Source organism: Ruditapes philippinarum, unplaced genomic scaffold (genome assembly GCF_026571515.1).
Source record: "Ruditapes philippinarum isolate M1 unplaced genomic scaffold, ASM2657151v2 ctg6184_1_1_1_1, whole genome shotgun sequence".
Taxonomy (NCBI): Eukaryota; Metazoa; Mollusca; class Bivalvia; order Venerida; family Veneridae; genus Ruditapes; species Ruditapes philippinarum.
The window spans coordinates 82,474-107,423 of NW_026867296.1; the positions used below are offsets into that span (position 1 = coordinate 82,474).

At 33.1% G+C, this 24,950-nt stretch overlaps 2 protein-coding genes across 2 annotated transcripts; both read right to left on the reverse strand.

Annotated features, from left to right (window-relative positions):
- Window positions 1-13,076: 13,076 nt before the first annotated feature.
- Window positions 13,077-17,100, reverse strand: LOC132735572 (E3 ubiquitin-protein ligase TRIM45-like). The gene is made up of 3 exons (XM_060722529.1): window positions 15,984-17,100; window positions 14,013-14,089; window positions 13,077-13,292 (listed from the first exon to the last, which is right to left on the reverse strand). The coding sequence occupies exons 1-3, from the start codon at window positions 17,029-17,031 to the stop codon at window positions 13,077-13,079; spliced, it is 1,341 nt and encodes a 446-aa protein (XP_060578512.1). The 5' UTR covers window positions 17,032-17,100.
- A 3,641-nt stretch (window positions 17,101-20,741) lies between these two features.
- On the reverse strand, window positions 20,742-22,676 carry LOC132735567 (BTB and MATH domain-containing protein 38-like). Its single transcript, XM_060722521.1, has 2 exons — window positions 22,333-22,676; window positions 20,742-21,444 (listed from the first exon to the last, which is right to left on the reverse strand). Exons 1-2 carry the CDS (start codon window positions 22,613-22,615, stop codon window positions 21,191-21,193), a joined length of 537 nt encoding a protein of 178 aa, XP_060578504.1. The 5' UTR covers window positions 22,616-22,676; the 3' UTR covers window positions 20,742-21,190.
- Between the last annotated feature and the right edge of the window lie 2,274 nt (window positions 22,677-24,950).

The following is a 24,950-nucleotide window of genomic DNA, read 5'->3' on the forward strand; positions in this document are numbered from 1 at the left end:
AAAGACAATGTACTAATATATAACTTACCAATAACATCCAAGAATACATGCCCTTTCCCATGGCGCAGTAATCACTGAACTGAAAGTGCGGAAATGACGTGTAATGACGTGGCTTTTTATAATGTCTAAAGTCTGAACTCTGAAATCTGAAGTCTGAAGTCTGAAATCCGAACTCCGAAGTCTGAACTCTGAACTCTGAAGTCTGAAACCCGAACTCCGAAGTCTGAACTCTGAAGTCTGAAATCTGAAGTCTGAAATCTGAAGTCTGAAATCCGAAGTCTGAAATCCGAAGTCTGAACTCTGAACTCTGAATTCTGAAATCCGAAGTCTGAACTCTGAACACTGAAGTCTGAAATCCTAAGTCTGAACTCTGAAGTCCGAACTCTGAAGTCAGAAGTCACCACCGGTCTTTCGTACGAATCCATGCCTTCCGAATTCAGCGTAAGACCACTTTACCGATTACAACGTGGCAACAGAAGAATATTCAAAGTAAAAAAAACCTGATTATGATCTCCGTTAATAAGGGAGAAGTCCATTTTATTTGCTAACATCATAAACACGTGTTGTTGGTGTGTGTTTGAGGTTGTTTTTTTTTTCTTGTTTTTTTGTTTAATTTTTGTTTTAAAGCAAACTGTAATTGTTTTATTAAAAAATGAAACCCAAGATAAACGTCAACATAAATACCATTATTCGTATTCAGTGGTAACAAAAGTTGCACAAGTTAGTTAATAATTATATTTGTTATTTAACTAAAATATACAGTATAACCTCTACAGAGAAATGCCCTTTGTTGGGCCTAGAGTGGTTGCTCTACACAGAGGTAAATGTAGTGGAACTCTTTAAAAATAAATAATACTTTGAGGGCCGCTAATGTTATACTGTACAGTAATGAAAAAACGGTAATGTTGAATCCGAGTTGAAATAATGGTTATATTGGGTGTACATTCGAGTCTGCAAGTTGCGAAATCAAAAAATTTTTTTTTAATAAATTTTTCTTTCCCAAAAAAATTTTTAATTTTCACAAATCTTTATTTTTTTAATTTTCAGACATTTTAAAAAAAATTATAATTTTATAATCTAAGTATTGGGACCCGACCCCAGAAAAGGTAAAAAAAAAAAAAACAAAATAAAGGTTTTTTTTTTTCTTGTACAGTTTTTTTTAAAAATTCTTTTTAAAAAGGGGCTCCCAAAGGTTGAAAAGCTAAACACATAAAATTTTAATTTTCCTTTCATAAATTTAGGGTGGGGAAAATTTAAAAGAAATTGAAAATAGTTAAGAAAAATACTTTGAAATTAAAATTTAAAATGTATTTTTTGTTTTTTTTAGCCCGATTTGGGTGAAAACGTTTTAACACTTTTATTTTTTAATAATTTTTCCGGAAAAACGGGGAAATGGCGAACTCTGAAATTTTGGGACAAAAAACGGGGTAAACCTACACAAAAAAGGGACATTTTCGGGGAAAAAAAATTTTTATTTTTCATTCAAAAAACCCCTCCTTTAAAAATATTTTAAAAACTTGGGGTTTTATTTACACTTAATTTTGGCAAAATTTGTAACAACTATTTAAATTTTAATTTTTTCGATGTTTTTTTACACCGGGGGCTCCCTCGCCTTTTTTTAATTTTTTGAAAATGTTTTAAAGACGAAGAACGTAAAAAAAATTCTACGGGAACGACCCTTTTAATTTTTCTACATTTATACACAATATGTAACTTATTTTTTCGCTGAAAAATAGTTAATTCATATAATAATATAAACTTTAACAAAATCACAATAAAAAATTTAAAATTTAAAAAAAGTATGAAAACGGTTCCCCAATTAAAAAAGTATTTTAAAAAAGGGGTTTTCGATTAAACATTTTAAAATTTTCTCAATTTTAAGGGACTTTTAAAAGAGAAAAAAATCAAAAATTTTTTAAAAAAAACATTTTATCAAGTCCTTTTTTTATATTTAAAAGTAATTTTGAAAGTAAAAATTTTTTATTTTGGTTTTTTAATTTTTTAAACCCCAAAAATATTTTTCGCACCCAAAAACATAAAGCACTCAAACCCTTTTTTTATTTAAAAAATAAACAAAAACTTAAACCTTGACCCATAAAATTTTTTTTGCAAAAAAATTTTTCCCTCATATCTCACTACACCCCAAAATTTTAAGGGAAAAATTCCCCCGGGTTGAATTTTTTTTTTACAACAATCTTTTAAAGGGGATATGCGGGGATATTTCATCAAATAGGGGCCTCCCGAAAATAAGAAAAAAGACGTAAAATCGCAGACTATTAAAATAAAAGTAAAAAACCCCCCTTTAAAACCCCCTTTTTGAGACAACCCGCTAACGAACGATTTTTTAAAAACCCGATTTTTTTTTTTCCTTTTTTTAATGGCGAAACCCCGATTTTTGAGCCCACCCCTTATTCCGTAATCACCAAAATTCAGCCCCTTTTTCAAAAATTCTTACTTTGGGGAAACCCATTAATACGACCGGGGCATTTTCCACCTTGATATTTACATCATGTATATTGCAAACTTTTTTACAGTGATGTAAACAACAGTTGTCCAGTTTTTCACATTTTTAAAGAATAATTTACGGAAGGCAAGGTTACTTTTTACAAATCCGGGAAAATCAATAATATTTTCGATAATTTTTAATTCCCCACCTTTCATTCAAACTGGAGATTAAACAACAAAATATTTCAAAAAACGTTAATAAGTTTTTTTGAGGTTTCTGCTATCTTTTTCTTCGTTCCATAATAACAAACAAACATAAATATAACGATTAGGTTTTGAAGTTTTTTACGGGATAAAAAATTAAAATAATAAAGGGTTTAATTTTTCGGGTTTCTTTTATAAAATGGGATTTAATTGATAAAATGGTCATTTTTTAACAAGAATGTAAAAATATGTTTTGTTTAAAAAAATTAATATACATTTTTTACCTAAAGAATTTTAAAAATTTTTTAATGTTAAAAAAGAAAAAAAATTAATAAAAAAAAAAAAAAATAGTTTTTGCTTTATATTTCTTATTTGAAAAGGTTAGCCCGAAATAAAAAATTTAAGTACATTATCCCCAATATATGCCTTTTTTGTTTTACCAAATCATTAATGAGACCAACCCGCTATTAAACCAATTTTTAAATCCCTTTATTGGTCTCATTAGCGGTTTTTTTCTGTAAATTTTAAAAAAAGACATCATTACAAAAACATACATTACTGAACATTATGATATTAAAATGAAGGAAATCGGATGAAAAAATTATAAGAAAAGACCGGTTTTTTGAAAAAAAAGACGAAATTTTCCCCGGGCCACCGATAGGGGGGCGTTTTTGACGTCATAGTAGCGCTGTTTATTTTTAAAATAATACTGCAAAAGGGAAAAAGTTTCACATATTTATATTTTTTGCATACCAAAAATCATCAAGATCTGAGATGTTGTCATATTTCGGTCGGAAAGTAGCGAGCTACCTTAAGATATCCAAGGTCCGAGTAGCTTCAGCCAATACTGGTATCTGGTGAAAGAGACGATCAAAAACTTGTTTGGGTCCCAGTTAACAGTGTTTACATTTATCAATTTGGTAAAAGTTATGTAAACCTTCATGCACAACTTAATATCTTATCAACTACTATAGATATTAGCTTGTATAAGAGGACAATTTCAGCATGGATTTTAGATCAATTATGATCATTTGTGATTTTCCGAAAATTCATGGTTCAGTTTTTCATTTAAAACTAATGAAGTTAAAAAAGAAAAAAAGTGAATAAAGTTATATATCTGCTGCATTTTTTCTCCTCTTTTTTAAATTTTGAAAAAAAGTTCAAAATACCTGAAATGGAAAGAAATTGTAAATAATTGTCTTTTAAAGCCCAACGGTTAAAAACTACTTGAAAAAAGCGAATAATATTTTTTTTTTTTGACTTGAAAGGTTTTTTTTAAAATTGTTTAAATTTAAAATAGTTTTTAAATTTTTGTTTTGTGTGCAAAATCTACATGATCATTTTTCTATTTAAAATTTTTTTGATTCGGGGGGTTTTTTAGGGGAGTGAGGGGGGGGGGGGTTTTTTTTTGTCTTTTCCCAGATTAAAATTCGGCAATTTTAAAAACCCCCTAATCTTACATAGATTTTTTCCCCTTTTTGAAAATTTGAAAAATTTAGGGGTTTCAGCTTAGTCTTTAAAAAATACCGGTATGAGTTTTCCCCCTTTAAAACTTTTTTTTATGTTTATAAAATATTTTTTTAAAATTCAATTTCCAAACTCTGTAACCCGGCATGCATTTTAAAAAGAAATAATACCCTTTTTCCTTTGAAAAATTCTTAACTCAATAACTTATTATCATGTAATTGAAATCTTTGTCAGTTTTTTTACCACCATGTAGGTCTTACATGTCGACGTCTTTCCAACTTGTAGCTCTTGTGTTTATAATAATGAAATATGGCAAATACCTTCCAGATTTTATATCCCTATAAATTTTAGTCATTTCTTTCATTTGTATGTATTTGCTTGTTTCTTTTTGATATTTTTGTTTGTTTTGAAGCCCTTATGTAAGCTATCAAAAACTGTTTTTAATGAAACATTTTAAATGCGAAAGGCAAAGTTATTATTGTATTTTATTATTTTACCACAAATTTATATTTGGTTAGCATTTCATGGTTTTTGCAGTTTTTAAAAACTACATTGTAGTAATTTCCCAAGTGTTTCGAAACTTTTGGGGATGATGTGAAAAATTTCTGTTTTAAGGGGGAAAATTTTTTTATAAACAAAAAAGGAAAAAATTTCAATTTCCCGTCCCGTTTTATTGGTTATATTACGTTTAAATTAAAATTTTCCCAATATTTTTTTAATTTCCCCGAAATAATTTTCTATAAATTATTTTTTGGTTTTTATAACCCACATTGGGTTTTTTTTCGGTCATTACAAAATAAAAGGAAAAAGTCTCCCATCAAAACGATTGTGTTTTAAAACGTTTGGCCCAAGGGAAATTTTTTTTGTGTTAAAAAGATAAAGAATTTGGGAAAACAGTAAATTTCTTATTTCTCTGCATTTTTTTAAAATGGGACGTCATCGGAGGATTTCACGTTTTTAAATTTTTTTCCCCGGGAAAATTCTCGCCCAAAACCCCTTTTCCCCAAGTTTGACAGAGACAACCCAAAATTTTTGCCCTTTAACGCCCTTTTCCCCTTTTTTGCAAATTTTACATATAATTGAGCCGTTCACGACAAAAACCCCCAAAAAGGGGTTTTCGACCCGCATGGGCCGGGTGCACAAACCCCGGGTCTGAACGGGCGCCAAAGCTGTTTTTGACTTTTAGTTTTTTTTACTTGTTTTAAAGGGGTTTTTAAGGGGAACCGCATTTGGTCCTTTTTCAACGCGGGGGAAAGCGCAGGGTGGTCTGGGGTCCCTGCTGGTCGCAAACGCATTAAATTTTCGGGGGTTTTTTTGGGGACGGGGCATATATTATACAAGTTTTGACCCGCTTTGGTGACGTTTAAAAATGCCGTTTTCGAAAACATCAAAAACGAGGGAAAATTTTAAATTTTTTGAGGTTTTTTTCCCCTTTTTTTTTTTTTAAAGGGAAAATCTTTTAAAAAATTTGACTTTAAATTTTCTTCCCAAAGGGGCACATTTTTTTATTAAACTTTAAAAAAAATAGTCCCATATGGGTAACGCCAATGAAAAGCCCTTATTAATCCTGCCGGATATACATTTAAAAAAAGTATGAAAAAAGTAAAAAGTTGAAAAATTGACAAACGAATTTCAAAACATTAAAACTTAATTTAAACTATTACTTTTTATTTTATTTCTTGCAATAGGGTTTTTTTTTTTTCTTTGACAATCCCTTTTTTTTTTTCAAATTTTTTAGATTTTTTGGGTGTTTGGGGGGTTTTAAATTTTGGGATTATTAAAAAATTCCCCCCTTTTTATAAAATTTTTTCCTTTTCTAAATTTAATAGGCATGGGGAAAAAAGAAAATTAAAATAAAAATTTGAATTAATCAGCCGACAATATAACCCGATCAGACTTTAAGGTTTAAAAAAGACTTTTGATGGCGGCCCCAAAGGGAAACAGGGGCTAATCCCTTTTTGTTTTCAGCAGGGCAATTTGGTTTAAATCAAATATGTCAAAAAGTTTTTTAACGCCCCCAAAAAAGTTTGCATTAAAAATCGTCTTTCATGTTTTCTAGCCTGCTTGTTTTTTTTTGTCAATTTTTTTAATCAGGTTTTTTTATATGGTGGTGATTTTTTTGCATATTTGGGATTTTTCGCTCCGGGCGCTAGACAAAATTGGGGCACTTTAATTTTTGGGGTCTTTTTAGACAAAGAGGGGGTTTTTTTCGGGTTTTTTTTTGTCTTTTTTTTTTGGTGCCCCGCTGGGCGAAAAAACGACTGGCACTGTTTAGCCCTTTTTATTTTCTTTTCCCTTGATAGGAAAGGTCGAAAAGTTGACAATCGGTTTATTTCCTTTAAAGTTGTTTTATAAAAAAAAAACTTTGTTATAACGGGGAGTTTTTTTTTTATTCCCAAAAAGGAAATTCCAAAATAATATAATTTTGTAGCTTCCGTTAAGCCATTTGTTTTTTTTTAGTGTCGGCTTTTTCTTTAAAAAGCCTTTTTGCTGAAAAGATTTAAATTTAATTTTTCCAAAAGGGTTTTAATTTTTCTGTACTTTTTTGTTAAAAATTTTGTTACTATTGGCCCAAATTTCCGAACCCCTTTTTTTTAAAGTTTTTCTTTTTTTGGGAATTTTGTAAGGTGGGCATTCTATTTATGTATTTGGGAAATCAAATTTTGCTTTTGTTTACATTTCTTCATTTTATGGGCATTTTTTTCACATTTATCGTACTTTTCTTTAGGGAGAAAAATTTTAAAATTCTTATGCCATTTTTTTAACATTAAAAAATTAAATTTTGACCATTTTAAAAAAGTTTAAAAAATTTTTTTGTTTTTGAGGGAAAAATTGCCTTTTTAAAATTTGGCAGAAATTTAAAGGTAAGAATATTTCGCATATGGGAAGAATGAAAAACAAAGTGATTTTAAACGTGAAATATTTAAAAACGAATTTTTGCACAAAAGGTTTTAAGGGGATACTTTTTTTTTGTTTTTTTTTTTCTTCATATTATTTTTTTTGTGTTTTCAGTTTTTTCATGGGAAAGGGTTAATTTTTATCACTTGTGTTTAAAAGAAATAGATCAGAATATAACGGAAAGTTTGTTTTAACTTTTTTCAAATGATAAATTTTGTAAACATTGGCCCCTAATGTAGATGATTAAAAGGGATCCCTTTCCTTTTTTGTTGTAAAAGTTTAATTGTTTTTTTGAATAAGGTTTTAAAAAGTCCCCGGGAAAAGAAAAAAAATTAGATTAAAATTTTGGGCATTGTTAACAAAAGGGAATTTTTGATTTAAACTAGTATTTCTTAAAAATATATGAATTTGCCTATAATTATGATAATCGCAATCGTCATCATCATCTTTATCATTGTTCTTGTTGTGATCCAAGTTGTTGATACAAGGGAGACAATGCTGAAATCTTACGGCAGGGAAGCTTATACTGGTTACTGCCCGTGGTTCAGTTGAGTGAAAAACCCAGAGGATAGTCTAGACGGTTTGTTACCATTTTCTACAGAAGTTTTACTTGTCTGTTTACAATACAACTTTTTGCAATCTCAGCATAATTCTGTGAATGATTCTGTGAAATGTTTAAATTATGCTGTTTTAAAAAATGAATACCATGGTGAGCCCCTATACTCTTGTCAAAACATGTTTTTTCAAATGACACTAGCACAGACTAGTCTAAAAAGATAAATACAAGTTTGAAGATTTTGTTTCAAAACGAGCTATAATAAATATATATAAATATGTAAATACTAAACAAAGTGACAAAATTCCGATTTCTCAAAATATTTTGGAACCCATTTTTTGTCAAATTATTATGTTTGCATATAATTATGCAAACTCTGTTACATATATCATAACATTTGTTCATACTCGTTAACAATACTTCTCGGCTAATTGTAACTTGTAACACTTTACACTATACAGACTCTGATTTGACTATAAATTGTATGTTTACAATTTTATGTTAAATAAAAAATTTATGTTATGTTATGTTACATAATGTAAAATCTTTTACACATATGCAATAATGAAATAGCTGCTACAAATTTAAGTGCCCTTAATACAGACCAATGCAGTCAACTGAAAGTGTTCTACTCAATCTACGCGGCTCTTTGACATAATATAAACTAAACACGTATTGAACTGATAAACACTGTGCTGAAAACACGTTATAAAGATTGTTTGACATATATAAACTGTGTGTTAAGGAAGAGGAAGAATAAGAAGAAAATTTTCATTAGTTTGGACCTGTAAGGTATACATAATTTTAAGTAAGTTTAAATACAGATACATATCTAAGCATTAATAATCTGATATCGTAATTTGATATTGACAAAGCATTATTGTTTCTTTATTTTTATCACTTCGTAATAAATGAGTAAACTTAATTAAGGTGACAACAGACACTTTCCGTGGTACTCACATAAATGTCATTTAAACCAACTTATTTTAGTGATAATTGTTATTTATTTAATCTTTGTGCATTAAATGTCGTTGATTCATCATAAAAAAATAATAACATATTTTAAAAAATGCCTTTGTAAATGATTGATTTTTAATAAAAATCTTAAAATTTTAAATCGTCATATTCAAAGTCATTTTTTATTTTTTTGTCAATCAAACTTTTGGAAAAAATAAACATACTTATAATATCTGCGGGAACCGTGTCTCAAATTTTTTCTATCTTTCTCGAAAAAATATTACGTAACGTCAAACAATTTTATGCGACTTTTTTCACCATACATATTACGTAATTAAAGATAATTAAGCCGTTGATTGAGCAAACAAAAATCCCTGACACGGTTCCCTCTGTAAATGAATTCCCTTTCATGTGGCTTTAATTCGCATGTTTAATTGCCTTGATTATTAAAAAAGTTATGCCGATTCAAAGTTAGTCCGACCCGCATCAAACGAAGTGTTATAAATTGGCTTGTTTCTCTCTCGGACCCTACGTTTCACGCTAACTAATTGCATAATACACAAATATCGCCACCAGAGAGGGTCACAAGTTGCGGTACATACTCTAACAACATTTTATGACCCAGTAACAATCTGACCAATTAAAAAGTTGCTGATTAATATCAGTTTATAACAGAAATTTCTTCAAATCTTAACGTGATTTACCGTCCGTTTCTGGTATCGGTCGCACATGTCACGTGACTTTCGGTAAAATTTTGAGGCACTCGGTGGGGGGGGAAAATGGAACGTTTTTTGCGCGACCGCTAGCGGGGTATTTAATTGTTTCACTTTTGAAGTTTATTATTATTATTATCAGCATTTCAGCATTATTATTATATTATACCAGTGTCACTCTGTGTATTCGTTTATGAAATTCCGTTAAAATATAAATTAAATAACAAAAAAACTGAGCTTCTGACGGTCTTTTAAAGTCCATGGTAGATGTAGAAATAAGAACGGGATATTATATATATTTTCCTCCAAATTGATATAAATCTAAGACAACCTAAATTGGTTTACAAATTTGTCAGGGACACCTTACCACAAGTCATATAGGCGTTCACATAAACAAGAGCGATCAGTAATCACATGTGTCGCCTCATGATGGCCAATTTCATGTTGGGACAAATTTTGTGACAGACGGACAGACAGACGGACAGTGCACAACTAGACTAACAACTTTGTACTGATCATCCCTGTAAAGTTTGGATAAAATTGCACCAGTAATTTATGAGGAGTAGTCCGGACAAGCTTTTGCGGTATCTGGCAACACACAGAAAAAACACCTTTTTATCAAAGGGCCATAACTCAGCCAAAAATCATTTTCAACCGGAAAACCCGTGCAATATGCGCAAGGACTTGAGCTACAGATTTCAATCCTGTAAAGTTTCATTGAAATTGCATAAGTGGTATAAGAGAAGTAGTCTGGACAAACTTTAAAAATAAAAATTATTAAAGGGCCATAACTCAAACAAATCATTGAACCGGAAAATGCTGACAATATGCACAACTAGACTTGGTACTGATCATTCCTGTAAAGTTTGGATGAAATTGCACCAGTTAGTTTATGAGGAGTAGTCCGGACAAGCTTTTGTGTATTTGGCAACACACAGAAAAAGAAACCTTTTTATCAAAGGGCCATAACTCGGCCAAAAATTCATTCAACCGGAAAACCCGTGCAATATGGCGCCAAGGGTTGAGCTACAGATCAATCCTGTAAAGTTTTCATTGAAATTGCATTAGTGGTATAAGAGAAGTAGTCCGGACAAACTTTAAAATTTAAAAATTATTAAAGGGCCATAACTCTGACAAAAATCATTGAACCGGAAAATCCTGACAATATGCACAACTAGACTTGGTACTGATCATTCCTGTAAAGTTTGGATGAAATTGCACCAGTAGTTTATGAGGAGTAGTCCGGACAAGTTTTGTGACGGACGGACGGACAGACGGACAGACAGACAGACAGACAGACAGACGGACAGACGGACAGACGGACAGACAGACGACGGAGAAGTGATCCCTATATGTCGCCACTACTCCGTAGAGGCGACACAAAAATGTTGTCTGTTTTTGTTGTTGTTTTACTTGACATTGTTAGAAAACGAGGTTGAATGTAAAGCAAGCCCTTGAATCCGTTCAAAGTCCATAAACTCAATGTAATATCTATCAGATTAACGGGACAGACAAAATTATTTTCACACATTATGGATATTTTAGCAACTATATTTTTAATCAACCCCGTTCGCAACCCACGATTTTGATAAATCATGTCACATAACATGTAATAAATGATAAATGTTAATGGTTCGACCGTGGGTATCCGACGATGGATTATTTCTGTTTCATACATTATGTTACGTACATTGGCCGACAATTTCTTATTTTATAAAAAAGGCTACATAAAAGGTAGACGATATTCGGTATTTGTACGATACATGAATTACGAGTAGTATGGACCAGTATGGAGTGTGTGTGTTTGTGTTTGTTTACCCTCGCCACCGGAAAGAGACCATATGGGCGAGCAGATGGACCGGTAATTCACGCATATATATATGGAACTACCGATTTCCCCCATTGATGCCTCAGCAGGGGGCGGAGCGTTATCGATAATTGACAGGTTACGCGAATAGCAGATAAAAATGGTACAGGTACCGTTTTAAAACGTTTAAAAACACATTTTTTGGACTAACTGCTCCCAACATTAAATCACGAATGTGTTCAGAAAAGATAGATAAATCTACTAAGCAAAAAATCTCATTTTAGGTATTTTCAGTGATAATTGACTCCGTTGTCACCTTAAACATACTTGGTCTATTTCTATAATATTTCTTAAAATATATATTTCTTAAATTTTCATATGCAGGACACTTAAACACAAAATGGAACTCATCTTCAATTTCATTTTAGTGCAAATTAAACAATATCTTAAATTACGATCTACTCTTTCACTGCGAATATCTACCTGTCTATATTCTAAGATTATGAGCTGAAATGCAGTTTTGTCAAAGTTATTCTTAGTCTTCCCGCTCAATACAATATTTTCTAAATAATGTGACATTCCAAAACTGTCCTTTAAAAATAATACATCATTACAATTTATACTAGATCTCCATTCCTGTAAAAATTTGTTTATTAATCTCTGTTTAGAAACACCAATAAAATAATTTTGATTTACGCTTAATGGGTTTCACCATACATCCAAAAACCCTTATTTTTCTAAAAGTCTTGTACATTTGCAAACCAGTTTGTAAACCCTATATTTATATCAGACATACATGAATTAACAAATGAATTTATAATAATATTACTTGAAATCCATATCTAATAAACTAATAACTAATAAAAGGGTCAAACAACTGTAAAGCTATTTTGGTTTTGTTTCATATTTTGTTAAATGTTCCACTAAATCATTTAGGACCATATGAAGTTAAAATTTCCTGTATAATACAATGTGACACCTAGATAATTAAAATCATTTACAATTCCTATATTATTTTGACCATATAACCAGTTTTCTCCTGCTCTTAAACCACCTCTCTTACGAAAAACTACTATTTAGGTTTTATTTACATTAACTTTTAATTCCCATTTAAAACAATATTCAAGAACTTTGTAAAAGCAACAACAATATTTACACAATAATACGGTATTTACCATTCCACTCCGTTAACACACGACAGCAAAATTCCTAACAGTGAACACTTATTGGCAGGTACTTTAAATAAACAAGTTAATGACAATCGTTTTTGTAAATATGAGAAAGAGACTTAAATAAACAAACAAATAATCGTTAAACAGTAAACTTTTTTATAGTTAACAACAATGTTCAACAGAACTTTTAAAGGCACATTATACCTATGAAACAAATAAATCTTTACCTCTTTAAACATGTTAAAAAAGGGCAAACATAATTTTATAATGTTTAAATACATGTAGTGGTTTTACATAAATGTAAAATGCCTGTTACCTGAAAATAAAGCAGCGATAAATGTGAAATAATGTGCCATAAAAGTAGCAAAATGTAAACAAAGTAGTATTTTGACTTCCATAAAATTTACTAATTCACTATATCTGTATTTATTGCAAAAATGCAACAGATGATAAAGATGGTTTAGGTAATTGGCTGGCAATGAGTTTTTGGATACTATAAAAGTACACCAAAATTAAAAAGCTTTTGAGAAATAAAAATTAAAGCATTTCTGAGGAATTATGGGCCTTTAACGATAAGCAGTGATGCAATAAATGTAAAACTTATATGTTTTGCAGCAAACACTTAACGGTAAGAATTTGTACAACATTAACGTCAAAGAACTCTATACGAGAAAGGCTCCACGAAAAAAAAAACACTAAACGGCAAACACTTAACATTCAACACTAAACGACGAACATTTCACAACATAAGCAAGTGTGAAACATTTCACTACAGTTCATTGCAACAAGAATTTAACCAAAAACACCGGACTGTTTTATAATAACGCTATTTCCTAGCATAGAAATATCAGATCAATTCAACCCCATTCCACACAGCACCGACCCGATATCCGGACCATGACTTCCCTGTTGCATCCCACTCTACCGTAGTCTGGTTCCCGTCGTACTATAAATTTTAGTACTATTGAACGCAGAGGAACGCAGAGAAAAGGGCAGGTAATCCAGACTAACTCTACCGTTACTGTACCATCTGGTTCTAATGACGTCACAGTACCCGGCTTGTTGCGATGGTCCTGCAAAATTGCAGTATAAAAACATGTTTTTTTTTCATTGATATGATATTTATATAGAATTCTTGAAAAATATCTTTGGTCAATAAGGCTTCACGTGGAACAAGAATGATCTATGTTTTAAACAGATACTCGGCCGTGTTATACATGGTTTAACTGTGCTTGCCTTTCTATCAATACAAAAATATTATCAATGTTTGATGAGAACATGGATAATCTGTTCGACAAATACCGGAAAAGGATTGCAAGGAGCCAATTAATTTACCGGAAGTCAATATGAATAACAAACTGCCCATGGCTGAAAAGTACTTCACTTAATTAAATACACGGTACAAACGAACTCGTACCACAAAAATACTTCAATTACATTTGGCCAAGTGGTAAGGTCGTTGACTTCAACCACTTGCCCCATACTGCTGTGGGTTCAAATACCGACAGGGACTTTGGATTATTTCATGTGAGGAAGCTATCCAGCTAGCATACGGAATGTCAGTGTTTCTAGTCAGGTACCCGTTCTGGCCTGAAATAATGTACGGAATGGCACCTGAGGTCTTCCTCCACCAGTAAAGCTGGAAAGTCGCCACATGACCTATACTGTGTCGGTGTGACATAAAACCCAACCAACAAAATGTGCACATGTAATAGAATTGTACATTACTGAGGATAACATACATGGTAAAGGCAAATATATTTATATATAATAAAGCGTATAAACTCACTTACCCAGTCATACGTAAAGCACGGACCTGGTCGAACTCTGGACCCAACTTTAGCTTTCACAGCATTTACTTGCCTTGTTTCTGTAAAAAGAGAATGGTACATGTATAAGTTAGCAGGTTAGAGGTACAGGCATAGTGGTTATACTGTGATAGTGTAGGATCTAGGACTATATTTTTCATATTAGGAAGATACCCAGCTAGCTCATGGACGGTCGATGATACAACAGTTTATCGCTCGCCAGGGAAGGAGCTCTCCCCCAACCGGACGCTCACCAAATAACCTTAATATAACTATAAACATCACTGACTTCAAACCACTTGCGACTCAACACTGTGGGTTCAAATCCGGCAATGGATTTTGGATTCGTTCTTGTTACACGGGGGAGGGGTAAGGATCTCAAAATTGAGCCTCGGTTAAAAAAAAAAGTGAATTTCCGCTGATCCAGATATGCGTAATAACACCATATGTGAAAAGAAAGTAGGTCAATCACAGTGTAAGTTTCCAACTTTTTAAGCATTTATATAAAATTCAAAGCTTTTTAAGAAACCCGAAATGTGATTCTACCCTCCTGACTTTTGACTTTATTTACCCATTTTTCAGATTTTTATGCAGTATTCGTCGAAATATTCTTTCCGTCGTGGGTTCTGGTGTGTCCAAAATATGCAATGCGTATGAAGAAAATATCGCCAAACGGACTCAAAATACAGTTTTACGATATCTTACCACCAAACGAAGATAAACATTCAAACAAAATCCTTATTGAAAAATTTATTGAGATTTGCCTTCAAACGAAGGAAACTCCGGTCAAAATTCAATCTGAGCTCCATATGTGCTGAAGAGATGCATAGGTGATATAGAAAAGCATCTACAAAACTACGTATTACCTCATATAACATTAAAGAGATAATCTAAATGAACAATTAAGGTTTCGTAGCTTTGTCTGAAAGTCCATTAGTTCATGTCTTTGGTAATTAAATATCAATACACAATAGGCTAACTACAAGTATCTGATGCCACCAATAGAAATGCATGTTGTGTGATTGACCTCTTTGTGTTTCACATATGGTGTTGTAATGCACAGCTAGGTCACCGGAAATTCACATATATTTTTAACCGATGCTCAGTTTTGAGATCCGTATGGGGTTCACCCCCTTGTTGTCGGTGAACGTCGGTGATGTTACTCAGACCGGTGCCCGTTTGTGTCTGAAATAATACACGGAGAGAAACCAGTGTTATTCCTCCACTAGTAAATCTGGATAATCGCCATATGACCTCTTTTGTTCTGGTAAAAATTAAAAATTAAACGTTTCAAATTCAAAGCAATGCGAGTCCGTATTATACTAATGCGATATGTGATATATCAATGTGATTAGTGATATACAAATGCATTTAGTAATATACCCGTGCGATAATATTGTTATTACTCCTTTGCGATAAGTGTTATACAAATGCGATGAGTATTGATTCAATGTGATTAGTATTATAATGAATGTAATAAGTTTTATACTAATCATAATGCCATATGTGTAATACAAATGCAATTAGTGTTATACCAATTTGATAAGCTGATCAGTGTTACACTAATGTAATATATGTTTAACCAATATGGTTATTGTTATACAAATGTGATAAGTTTTACACCAATGTGAAAAGTGTTATACCAGTGTAGTGAGTGTTAAACCAATGTGATACGTGTTAAATCAGTGAGGTATTAATGTGTTATATACCAATACGATAAGTGTTAATCCAAAGGGAAAGTGTAACACCAAATGTTATAAGTGTAACACCAATAAGATAAGTGTTATATCAGTGTAGTAAGTGTTATACCAATACGATAAGTCAATGCAATAAGTGTTATATCAATGCGGAAATTGTTTATATAATTATTTGTTGAAAGTTATATTTTAGGATAGAAATATAAACAACGACACGTGAATACAAGTTAGATTTAAAGTGATTTGTTCAATACATTACCGTTTCTCTTCCTCTTTTTGCCTTTATTTAGGTTGTCGGTATTTTGAACATTTGATCTCCGCGGGCTTTTAGGGGCCGCTGGCTGCTTCTCGTGCAGGACCGCTACAGGTTGATCAGGCGCCACAGTCTTACAGTCCGATGTCTCGAAATGCCCAAGGTGTTTTGATGAGTCCACCAAACCTGACAAATATTTATCTGGGACAAATGTATACTTTCTCGCGTTTCCTCCCGATGTTATTTTTGCCAAAGCCTTTTCTATTCCGGGTATATACAGTTTGCACTTAGCGGAGTTTATAAACAGTGCCTCACCGTGATAAACGCCCGTGTCCAATTTTTGTTTTAGTCGTTCAATTTTTGATAATATGGCCTTGCTATCTCGCTCCAAATTTTCAAGTTCTGTTGAGTTATCACTTCTTAATTTTTCAAGCTCAGAAAATATAAATCTCTCTTCTACATAGAGGAAGTTATCAATGTCTTTCCTGAAACTCTTAATTGCTTCTAAGGCTTGTGCATGCATTACTTCATTTTCAGTTTTGGCGTCGCATCTTTTCAACTCACATTCTCTAAACGCTGATGCGAGATCCGAGAGCTTCGTTAGTAACGATTTTAAATTTTCACTTTCATGAAAATTCGTCGATAAAAGTTCTATTAATTCTGTCTTACAACTCTTATGGGCCAATACTATACACTCTCTACATCCTACCGTGTCGTGATTTTGGCAATAAAATTCAATTTTCTCCGCAGGATGATGTTTACATTTTATCCGTGTTTCATTTTCCTCCGACGCGGATTGTTTCGTTGTATCCCCCACCAGCGTATGATATCTACACGGTTTTGCCTTCCGGTGATGGCGGAAACACGTGGAGCACATTGAATCATCACATTCCAGGCATTTACCTTCCGCCTTCGTAACAATGCCGTCACCTTTACAAGGTTCACATAAACCAAACTCGTTTAATCCAGCATTCTCAATCGGCTCTGTTTTAATTTCTAATACACCAATTTCACTGTCACATTCCTGTTTAATATTACTTACATCTATATCCATTGCAGACTCAAAGTTTAAATAATAACAGTTTAATGCATGTACATGTTTATCATGGTGTATTATGCAAACAGCGTGTAAGGAGTACAAGTTTACGCTAAAAATAGATTTAATTTTTTTTATTAAACTCCCAACATGTATTCAGTATTGGGAGTTTAAAATAAAGATTGATCAACGAGTGTGCTTAATTCATAGGTCTAGAAATGACATGTTGTAAAAAAGGCATTTGCAAATATATACCAAATCTTATAAAAGCAGACTAAATAATATAGATCTACTAATTTATCTAAAGTATCCACAATACGTTTCTAATTTTGGTTATATTTATATATAAGCCAATTTACTTAACGTATATAATTTCCGGTTGAAATACTCAAATTTTCTCAAATAGTCATTTGAAAATCTTTTGAGTAATAAATAAATTAATAAACATATTTTATCCTTATAAATTTCGAATTTATATCTTTTATATGAAAATTAAGCTGGTATATATAATGTTAACTATTTATCTGAATTTCATAAATGGACATGTCCAGCATTCATTTTCGGAACTGTCCATTATCAATTTTTGGATACCAAGAAGAAAATTTAAATTGACCAAGTTAGCAGATCTACTCCCGGTCTCAGCAGCCTATAATCGGAACTCCTGGGCTATATTCATTATCACGGGGGAGGAAGTGTTACACGAAGGATGGAGTTCTTATGACAACTTGTTCAGGAGTTCTTGTGATAACTGTCACGGAGTTCGTCGGAAAACATCTGTATATACTACAAAAACACTCGTCAAAAATGGTTATTTTCATCGTTCAAAAATGAGTTTTAAGGTGCTAAATTAAACTTTAATAATTAAGCTTGTCTTACATCTTTTATTATGTGTCAAAAACTAATTCACAGGCCATTTTAATCGTCTCTTGCTATAAATCTGGTAGTTTTCAGTAAAATTTCCAAATTATTTGCCAATTCACAAGTATTGACCTGTTTATTTCTGGTCTTCATCCTTGCCATACATAATTACCTAATATAATGCAAAATTGCAAACATAAAGCACCGGCTAACAGATTTATACCCGATTTTTCAAATATATTCCGGAGTTCTTGTGATAACTCTGAAGATGTCACAGAGTTCTTATGATAACTTTTGTTATTGCCAGTGTGTTTCTTGCGCTAAATCACAGCACGTTTTAGTGTTTTTAATTATTCAATGAGACCGTAAATCATTATGAAATATAAAACGCTCATCCGTTTTGAGTGAATTTTAGTTCAAGAGATATTATTTCTTACCCCCGTTTCTTTTTCGTAGTATTTTTTTGTTTGACGCAGATTTCGTAGACTGGAAAAAAGGATTTATGTACTGGTTTCCTAGCAGAATCCGGTTCCTAGCAGTATTCTGGCCCTTATCATTTTCACCCAGGCATACAGTCTATTTTTTATCAGTTAAGCATCTATGTTACTGCATCAATCAGAGAAACATTTGTTTTCTATGTAAAACAGCAGTTATAATAGTGCAGCGATTAATATGTTTCAAAGTTTTGTCTGTTGTTTTAAGTTACATGAATAAATGTGAGCAAAGGTGTTACATCTCAGGCCTTTATTCCATTAAAATGTAAAATAAAAGAGCAACATTAAAACATGGTAATGCTGGACAGGTACCTAACTTTGTTTTGTCAAAGTTTGCACTCTTCGGACAGACAGATTTTTATTTTGTTTGTAAAAGTGCGATTTGGGACCGGGAACTGCTATAAAACCAGAAGGACATTTATGTACGTGATAAAATGCGCTTTGAAATACTCAAATATGGTTTTTTCATGTATATTTTTCTGTCGATGTTTGATTAGTGTTTCCCCTATGTAATGTTAGTGGATGAAACTCTGCTACTTTTGCTATTATGATAACAAAAATATATAGTCAAACTTAGTTCGCTCGAACCTGGAGTGACAGTTCAAATTTGTGTTAGAGCCAACCGCAGTTGAGTTTTTATCATGTATCGTACTTTTTTAAGACATAGGTGTGGAAATTATCCTGGTTATATACTTATTTATTATTGTCAAAACTGATACAAGTTATTTAGTCCTTAGGTAAGGGAAGCATGCCCATATATTGTCTGCTTAAGAAAGGTGGTTGCTCAAAACATGTGAAGCTGAGAACAACGTGTACGTTTTGAGACATTTTTGTTTTGTGGTTTAAGCCATTATACTGCTGAATATCAGTGGCCGCTGGTTCAATTTGTACTGTAGATGATAGCCTTTCACCTATTTATCCTTTGCAGATACTTAAGACCACCGTTTTCTCCACATTTTTGTGCAAAGGATGATCGTACTGCATTTCATAATGATATTCAACTTTATTGAATGATAAGTAACGCCAAAACGTGCCGTGATTTAGCGCAAGAAACACACTGGCAATAACAAAAGTTATCATAAGAACTCTGTGACATCTTCAGAGTTATCACAAGAACTCTGGAATATTTGAAAAATCGGGTATAAATCTGTTAGCCGGTGCTTTATGTTTGCAATTTTGCATTATAATTAGGTAATTATGTATGGCAAGGATGAAGACCAGAAATAAACAGGTCAATACTTGTGAATTGGCAAATAATTTGGAAATTTTACTGAAAACTACCAGATTTGAAGCAAGAGGCGATGAAAAATGGCCTGTGAATTAGTTTTTGACACATAATAAAAGATGTAATACAAGCTTAATTATTAAAGTTTAATTTAGCACCTAAAAACTCATTTTTGACGATGAAAATAACCATTTTTGACGAGTTTTTTTTGTAGTATATACAGATGTTTACCGACGAACTCCGTGACAGTTATCACAAGAACTCCTGAACAAGTTATCATAAAAACTCCATCCTTCGTGTAACACTTCCTCCCCCGTGATTATATTAGTCTTATGCGAAGTTTAACGGAAAGGGCCGAGAAGATGCGATTTATCTTATACTGCCCTCACACATACCTCGCGACCTTACTGCGTCCTTACTGCGACCTTGCTACGACCCAGGACGCAGCACAGTCGCCATGGACGCAGCAGGGACGCAGCGAGGTCGTAGCGAGGAACCCAAGGACGCACAAGGTCGCAGACCGTCGGCGACTATTTTGAACATGCACAAAACAGTCGCAGAAACTCTGCGTTCTTGCTGAGTCCTGGTTAGGTCGCCGTGGGATCGCAGTGGAGTCGCCATAGTCGCAGCAGCATCGTAGTAAGGACGCAATAAGAACGCAATAGACGTAGTACACTCGTACTAAGGACGCCGTAGAGTCACCGATGAAATTACAAGAAAATGCTCGGAAATCTTTGGCGACGCTACTGCTACTGGTAAAAAGTATTGTTTTTATAGACGTAGCAAGAACGTAGTAGGGTCGTCGTACAGTCGCAGGACAGTCGCCGCACAAACGCAATAGTCGTCGTAGAGTCCCCGTAAGGACGCAGAGAACATAGCACAGTCACAGCTGGGTCGCCGATGATCGCCGTGGGGTCGCCTTGGGGACGCAATACAGTCGCAGTGGAAACGCCATGGACGTAGAAGGGTCGTATTGAGGACATAGAGAAAACGTACTGAACACAAGACTGCAGAGCCCCGGACCGTCTGCGAGAGAAATTTGAAAGAAAACCAACGATTTTCGAAAGAAAAATGCTATTTTACTAGTTTTCAGGTCGCAGTAAGGTCGTGGTTTATGTGTGATGGCACAGTAAGTGAATACGCACTAGTACTTTCATATTTTGCCTTAAGGCAACATGACTGTTATACTGCATGAAGCTACATAATTATAAATTAAATGTTCTGGAAAAGTGAGAAGAGTAAAGCACACACAAAGAAAATGATGGAAGGTTTATTTAGTCTGTTCAGGATCGATAAAATACGTCGAACATCCCTGATACCTACTGGTTTCAAAATTCTGTAAGAATAATTCAATATAAAATTAATATAATATATATATTTCTAGTAATTCAGTTACAATTTGCTAATTATAGCAAATCAATGCTTAATGTACTTGCTAGTTCAATTAACTTTGTCGAACATTTGTAGTCTGTTCGTAAGAATCGATATTTTCATATCATCAGGAAGTTCAGCGAATAACTTTGCACAGTTTTCTCTATACTTTACAGGGTCCTCGCCCGCTTTTTCGTAACCCGACGTAAAGTAAACGCCGGTAAATGCCTTATAATCGGCATACGGAGAGAACAGATTTTGCAGCTTTCAATAAACTATCGTGATTTACCATGATTGCTAGAGTTAGTATCTTTAGACACACCTCGGCTCTTTGATAACGTCTTGAAGACGACACTCCGCTTGAGTTAGAGACTGCACCTCTCTCCGTTTGAAGCCAGTCAAAAAGTACTTTTTCACATCTTTCTTTAATAACAGACATCTGGTATTCATCGGCTAATGCCAGCAAACGTAAGGCATTTGTTCCTGTAAAGAAATTTAATCCAATGGTAACCAAAGCTTTACAACTCGTGAAAATTTCTCACTTTTCGTCACTTTCCGTGTCAAAGTTAAAATGTTTATTTATTAAAATTATCAAATCTACATGTAGGGCATGATTCCACCAATGTGATACGTGGTGTAAGTGTTATACCAATATGATAAGTAAATGTAATAAGTGTTATATCAATGCAGAAAGTGTTGCATATAATTATTTGTTGAAAGTTATATTTAGGACAGAAAAATAAACAACCACGTGAACAAAAGTTAGATTTAAAGTGATTTTTTTTTCAATACATTACCGTTTCTCTTTCTCTTTTTACGGGAAAATTGGCACATAATAATGGCCCTTTAAACACACTTAGCTGGAATTGTGATTAAGTGTTACTATGTACTATGTTACCTTCTACATTAGTCGAAGGATTTCGTAAGTTCTGTTCTGTGTTAGGACTGGAGACAGCAAAATAATAAAATAAAGAGTTACAAAGGTAGGAGTTACGTTTTCACATAATCAACTGTATTTCAAATCTGCCGTTCGCGTGCGTGGCGGTAAATTATGAGCGAAAAATTGAGGCCCGTCAGTCCGTCACCAAAGTTTAGTTGCTATAGTTAGTGTATGATATATGAGGAATGATAATGAGGCTATGTGAATAAATATAAGAGAGATGGAGAATGGGTCGACGATTCAAATTAGAAATGCACTATATATCATATAGAATATGATAATAGTAAGGTATATATGTACATGTATATAAAATGACGAATGACCCTGTGACAACTACTTTGTATGATAATAATAATCAAGCAGACCTAAATGATTCACTGCAACTGAATATGTCAATAAATCACTGATAACAATAATGACAATTTACTCACGGTCAACTGGTGTCAGGATAGACGGGTGTAAACATTTCAATAATTCCAGCATCTCTTCACTATCCTTGCCTCTAAGTCTTACAACCCTTTCCTCAATCTCCTTAAAACCTTTTTGAAACATTGCCTCAAACACAGGCGATGCATAGCTGAGGAAGTTTTGCGACACAAATAGTTCACTCCTGTCATCAAACATCAAAACTATCTCGTCAGAGCAAGAGCCACTTTCAACAAATGGTGATTTTACATCTGAGACCAAATTATTCTCTGCTGGTTGAGTTGCCATCTTCCTATCTTGATATATTACAGATCATATGAAAAATTTAATCGGATATTAATTCTCGGTCCTTTCCGTCAAATTTATCAGTTATTATTGATAATAGCCATCTCGGTTATTACCCGATTGATGTGTGCACAAGTATGGAGACCATTCGATGCCAAAAAATAAGCCCTAGTGCTTCAATCCATTAATAATGTAGAATATGTCTTTACTGTACACACCGTATTAAATTCAAGGTGTAAAAAGATAAAATAAAAAAGATCAATTGCAAACTAAAAACTTTACAAAACTTATAAACATTATATCAATTGAACACATCAGTTAATCATAAAATAATGTATATTAAACATTTATTGAACATAATAAACTAAGGGTATGTGATCAGTTCTGATATTATTCTCGTTGTTTTGCACAAAATTTAAAACTCAGATCATGTGTAAAATAAACTCAGTAAGTTCTGATGTAAAAGAAATTAAACTGTTCACTAGAAAATGTAATGAGATCTGAATGCAAGAAGTATTGTTAAACAGAACTTAAATATCTGAGCAATTTAACTTAGATATCTGAAAGTTAAAGAACTATCCAGTATATATTTTATTCAAGAACCATCTTTTACATTTTATTTTACAATTGCAAAAACTATTCTTTACATTTTAGTTTACAACTATCTTAAAACAAGAGCCCTGGCCGGGCGGGGGCAACGCTCGACTTTTTACTTTCTCTAAAAGCAAACAAAGAAATGTTTGAACAAAATCTTAACGTTTCCTTTTTATAAAATTAATCATTCTATCTTGTCACATTAGTTTTGTCTATATATTTTTTATATATAAGTATACTAATTTATATATATATAAATAGAGACACGCAATTCTATAAATAGAAAATTCTAAAAATAGAAACACACAATTCTATAAATAGAAAATTCTATAAATAGATACACGTGGTGGAGTCACGTGGTGAAGTCACGTGGTGGAGTCACGTGGGGAAGTGACGTGGTGAAGTGACGTGGTGAAATCACGTGGTGGAGTCACGTGGTGGAGACACGTGGTGGAGTCACGTGGTGGAGTCACGTTGTGGACTCATGTGGTGGAGACACGTGGTGGACTCACGTGGGAGTCACGTGGTGGAGACACGTGGCGGAGTCACGTGGTGGAGTCACGTGGTGGAGTCACGTGGTGGAGTCACGTGATGGAGACACGTGGTGGAGACACGTGGTGGAGTCACGTGGTGAAGTCACGATAAACAACAAGGTCTTGTCCTTAAGTATGTTCTGTTATAATATGAAGTTGATCCCTTCAATAATAGCAAAGTTACAGCCAAAACAAAGTCAAGGTCATTTAGGAGTGAAAGTCAAGGTCTGTCGGGTTATTTTTAAGGGTTATCCTTAAAGATTATTATGTTCAAGTTTGAAGACAATCCATTCAAAAATAACAAAGTTACAGCCAATAATACCCAAAAACATGAAAATTTCAATAATTTGACCTTCAAAGTCAAAGTCATTTATGAGTGAAGGTCAAGGACTGTCGGGTTATTTTTAAGGGTGATCCATGAAGATTATTATGTTCAAGTTTGAAGACAATCCATTCAAAAATAACAAAGTTACAGCCAATTATAGACAAAAAAATAAAATTTCAATAACTTGACCTTCAAAGTCAAGGTCATTTATGAGTGACGGTCAAGGTCTGTTGGGTTATTTTTAAGGGATATCCTTTAAGATTATTATGTTCAAGTTTGAAGACAATCCATTCAAAAATAACAAAATTACAGCCAATAACAGCATGAACAAGCAAAATTTGGACTTTTAACCTTGAAGGTCAAGGTCATTTATGGATGAAGGTCAAGGTTAGTGTGGTCTACTGAAAGGTCTTGTACCAAGGATTGTTGTGGCCAAGTATGAAGACAATACACCAAGAAATAAAAAAGTTATGATCCAGGTACAAGATTGCGGACGAGAACGGCAACGGGAACGGCAACGGCAACGCCGACCCGACTATAACAATACCTCTACTTTTTTTTTTTCAAAAAAAAAAAAAAAAGTCGAGCTAATAACAATAACTATCTTTTACATTTTATTTTAGAATGGCCAATGAGATTCCCAGATTTTATTTTAATAATTTAAAATGACCAACGAAAACTCTTCTTATATTCAGTTCTTTCCTGTATTTATTACAGGAAGTCAAACTGAAAATACACCGGCCTTCGACCGGAAAGAATGGACGGTAACTAGTGTCATAATAGCGGAACTGGGTGATCATAATTGTGCATGGATCATGTTCCCAATGACATTATTAAGACCTTTTTACGACGCGATCCGTTGCTATGAAAAATTGACCGGAAGTAG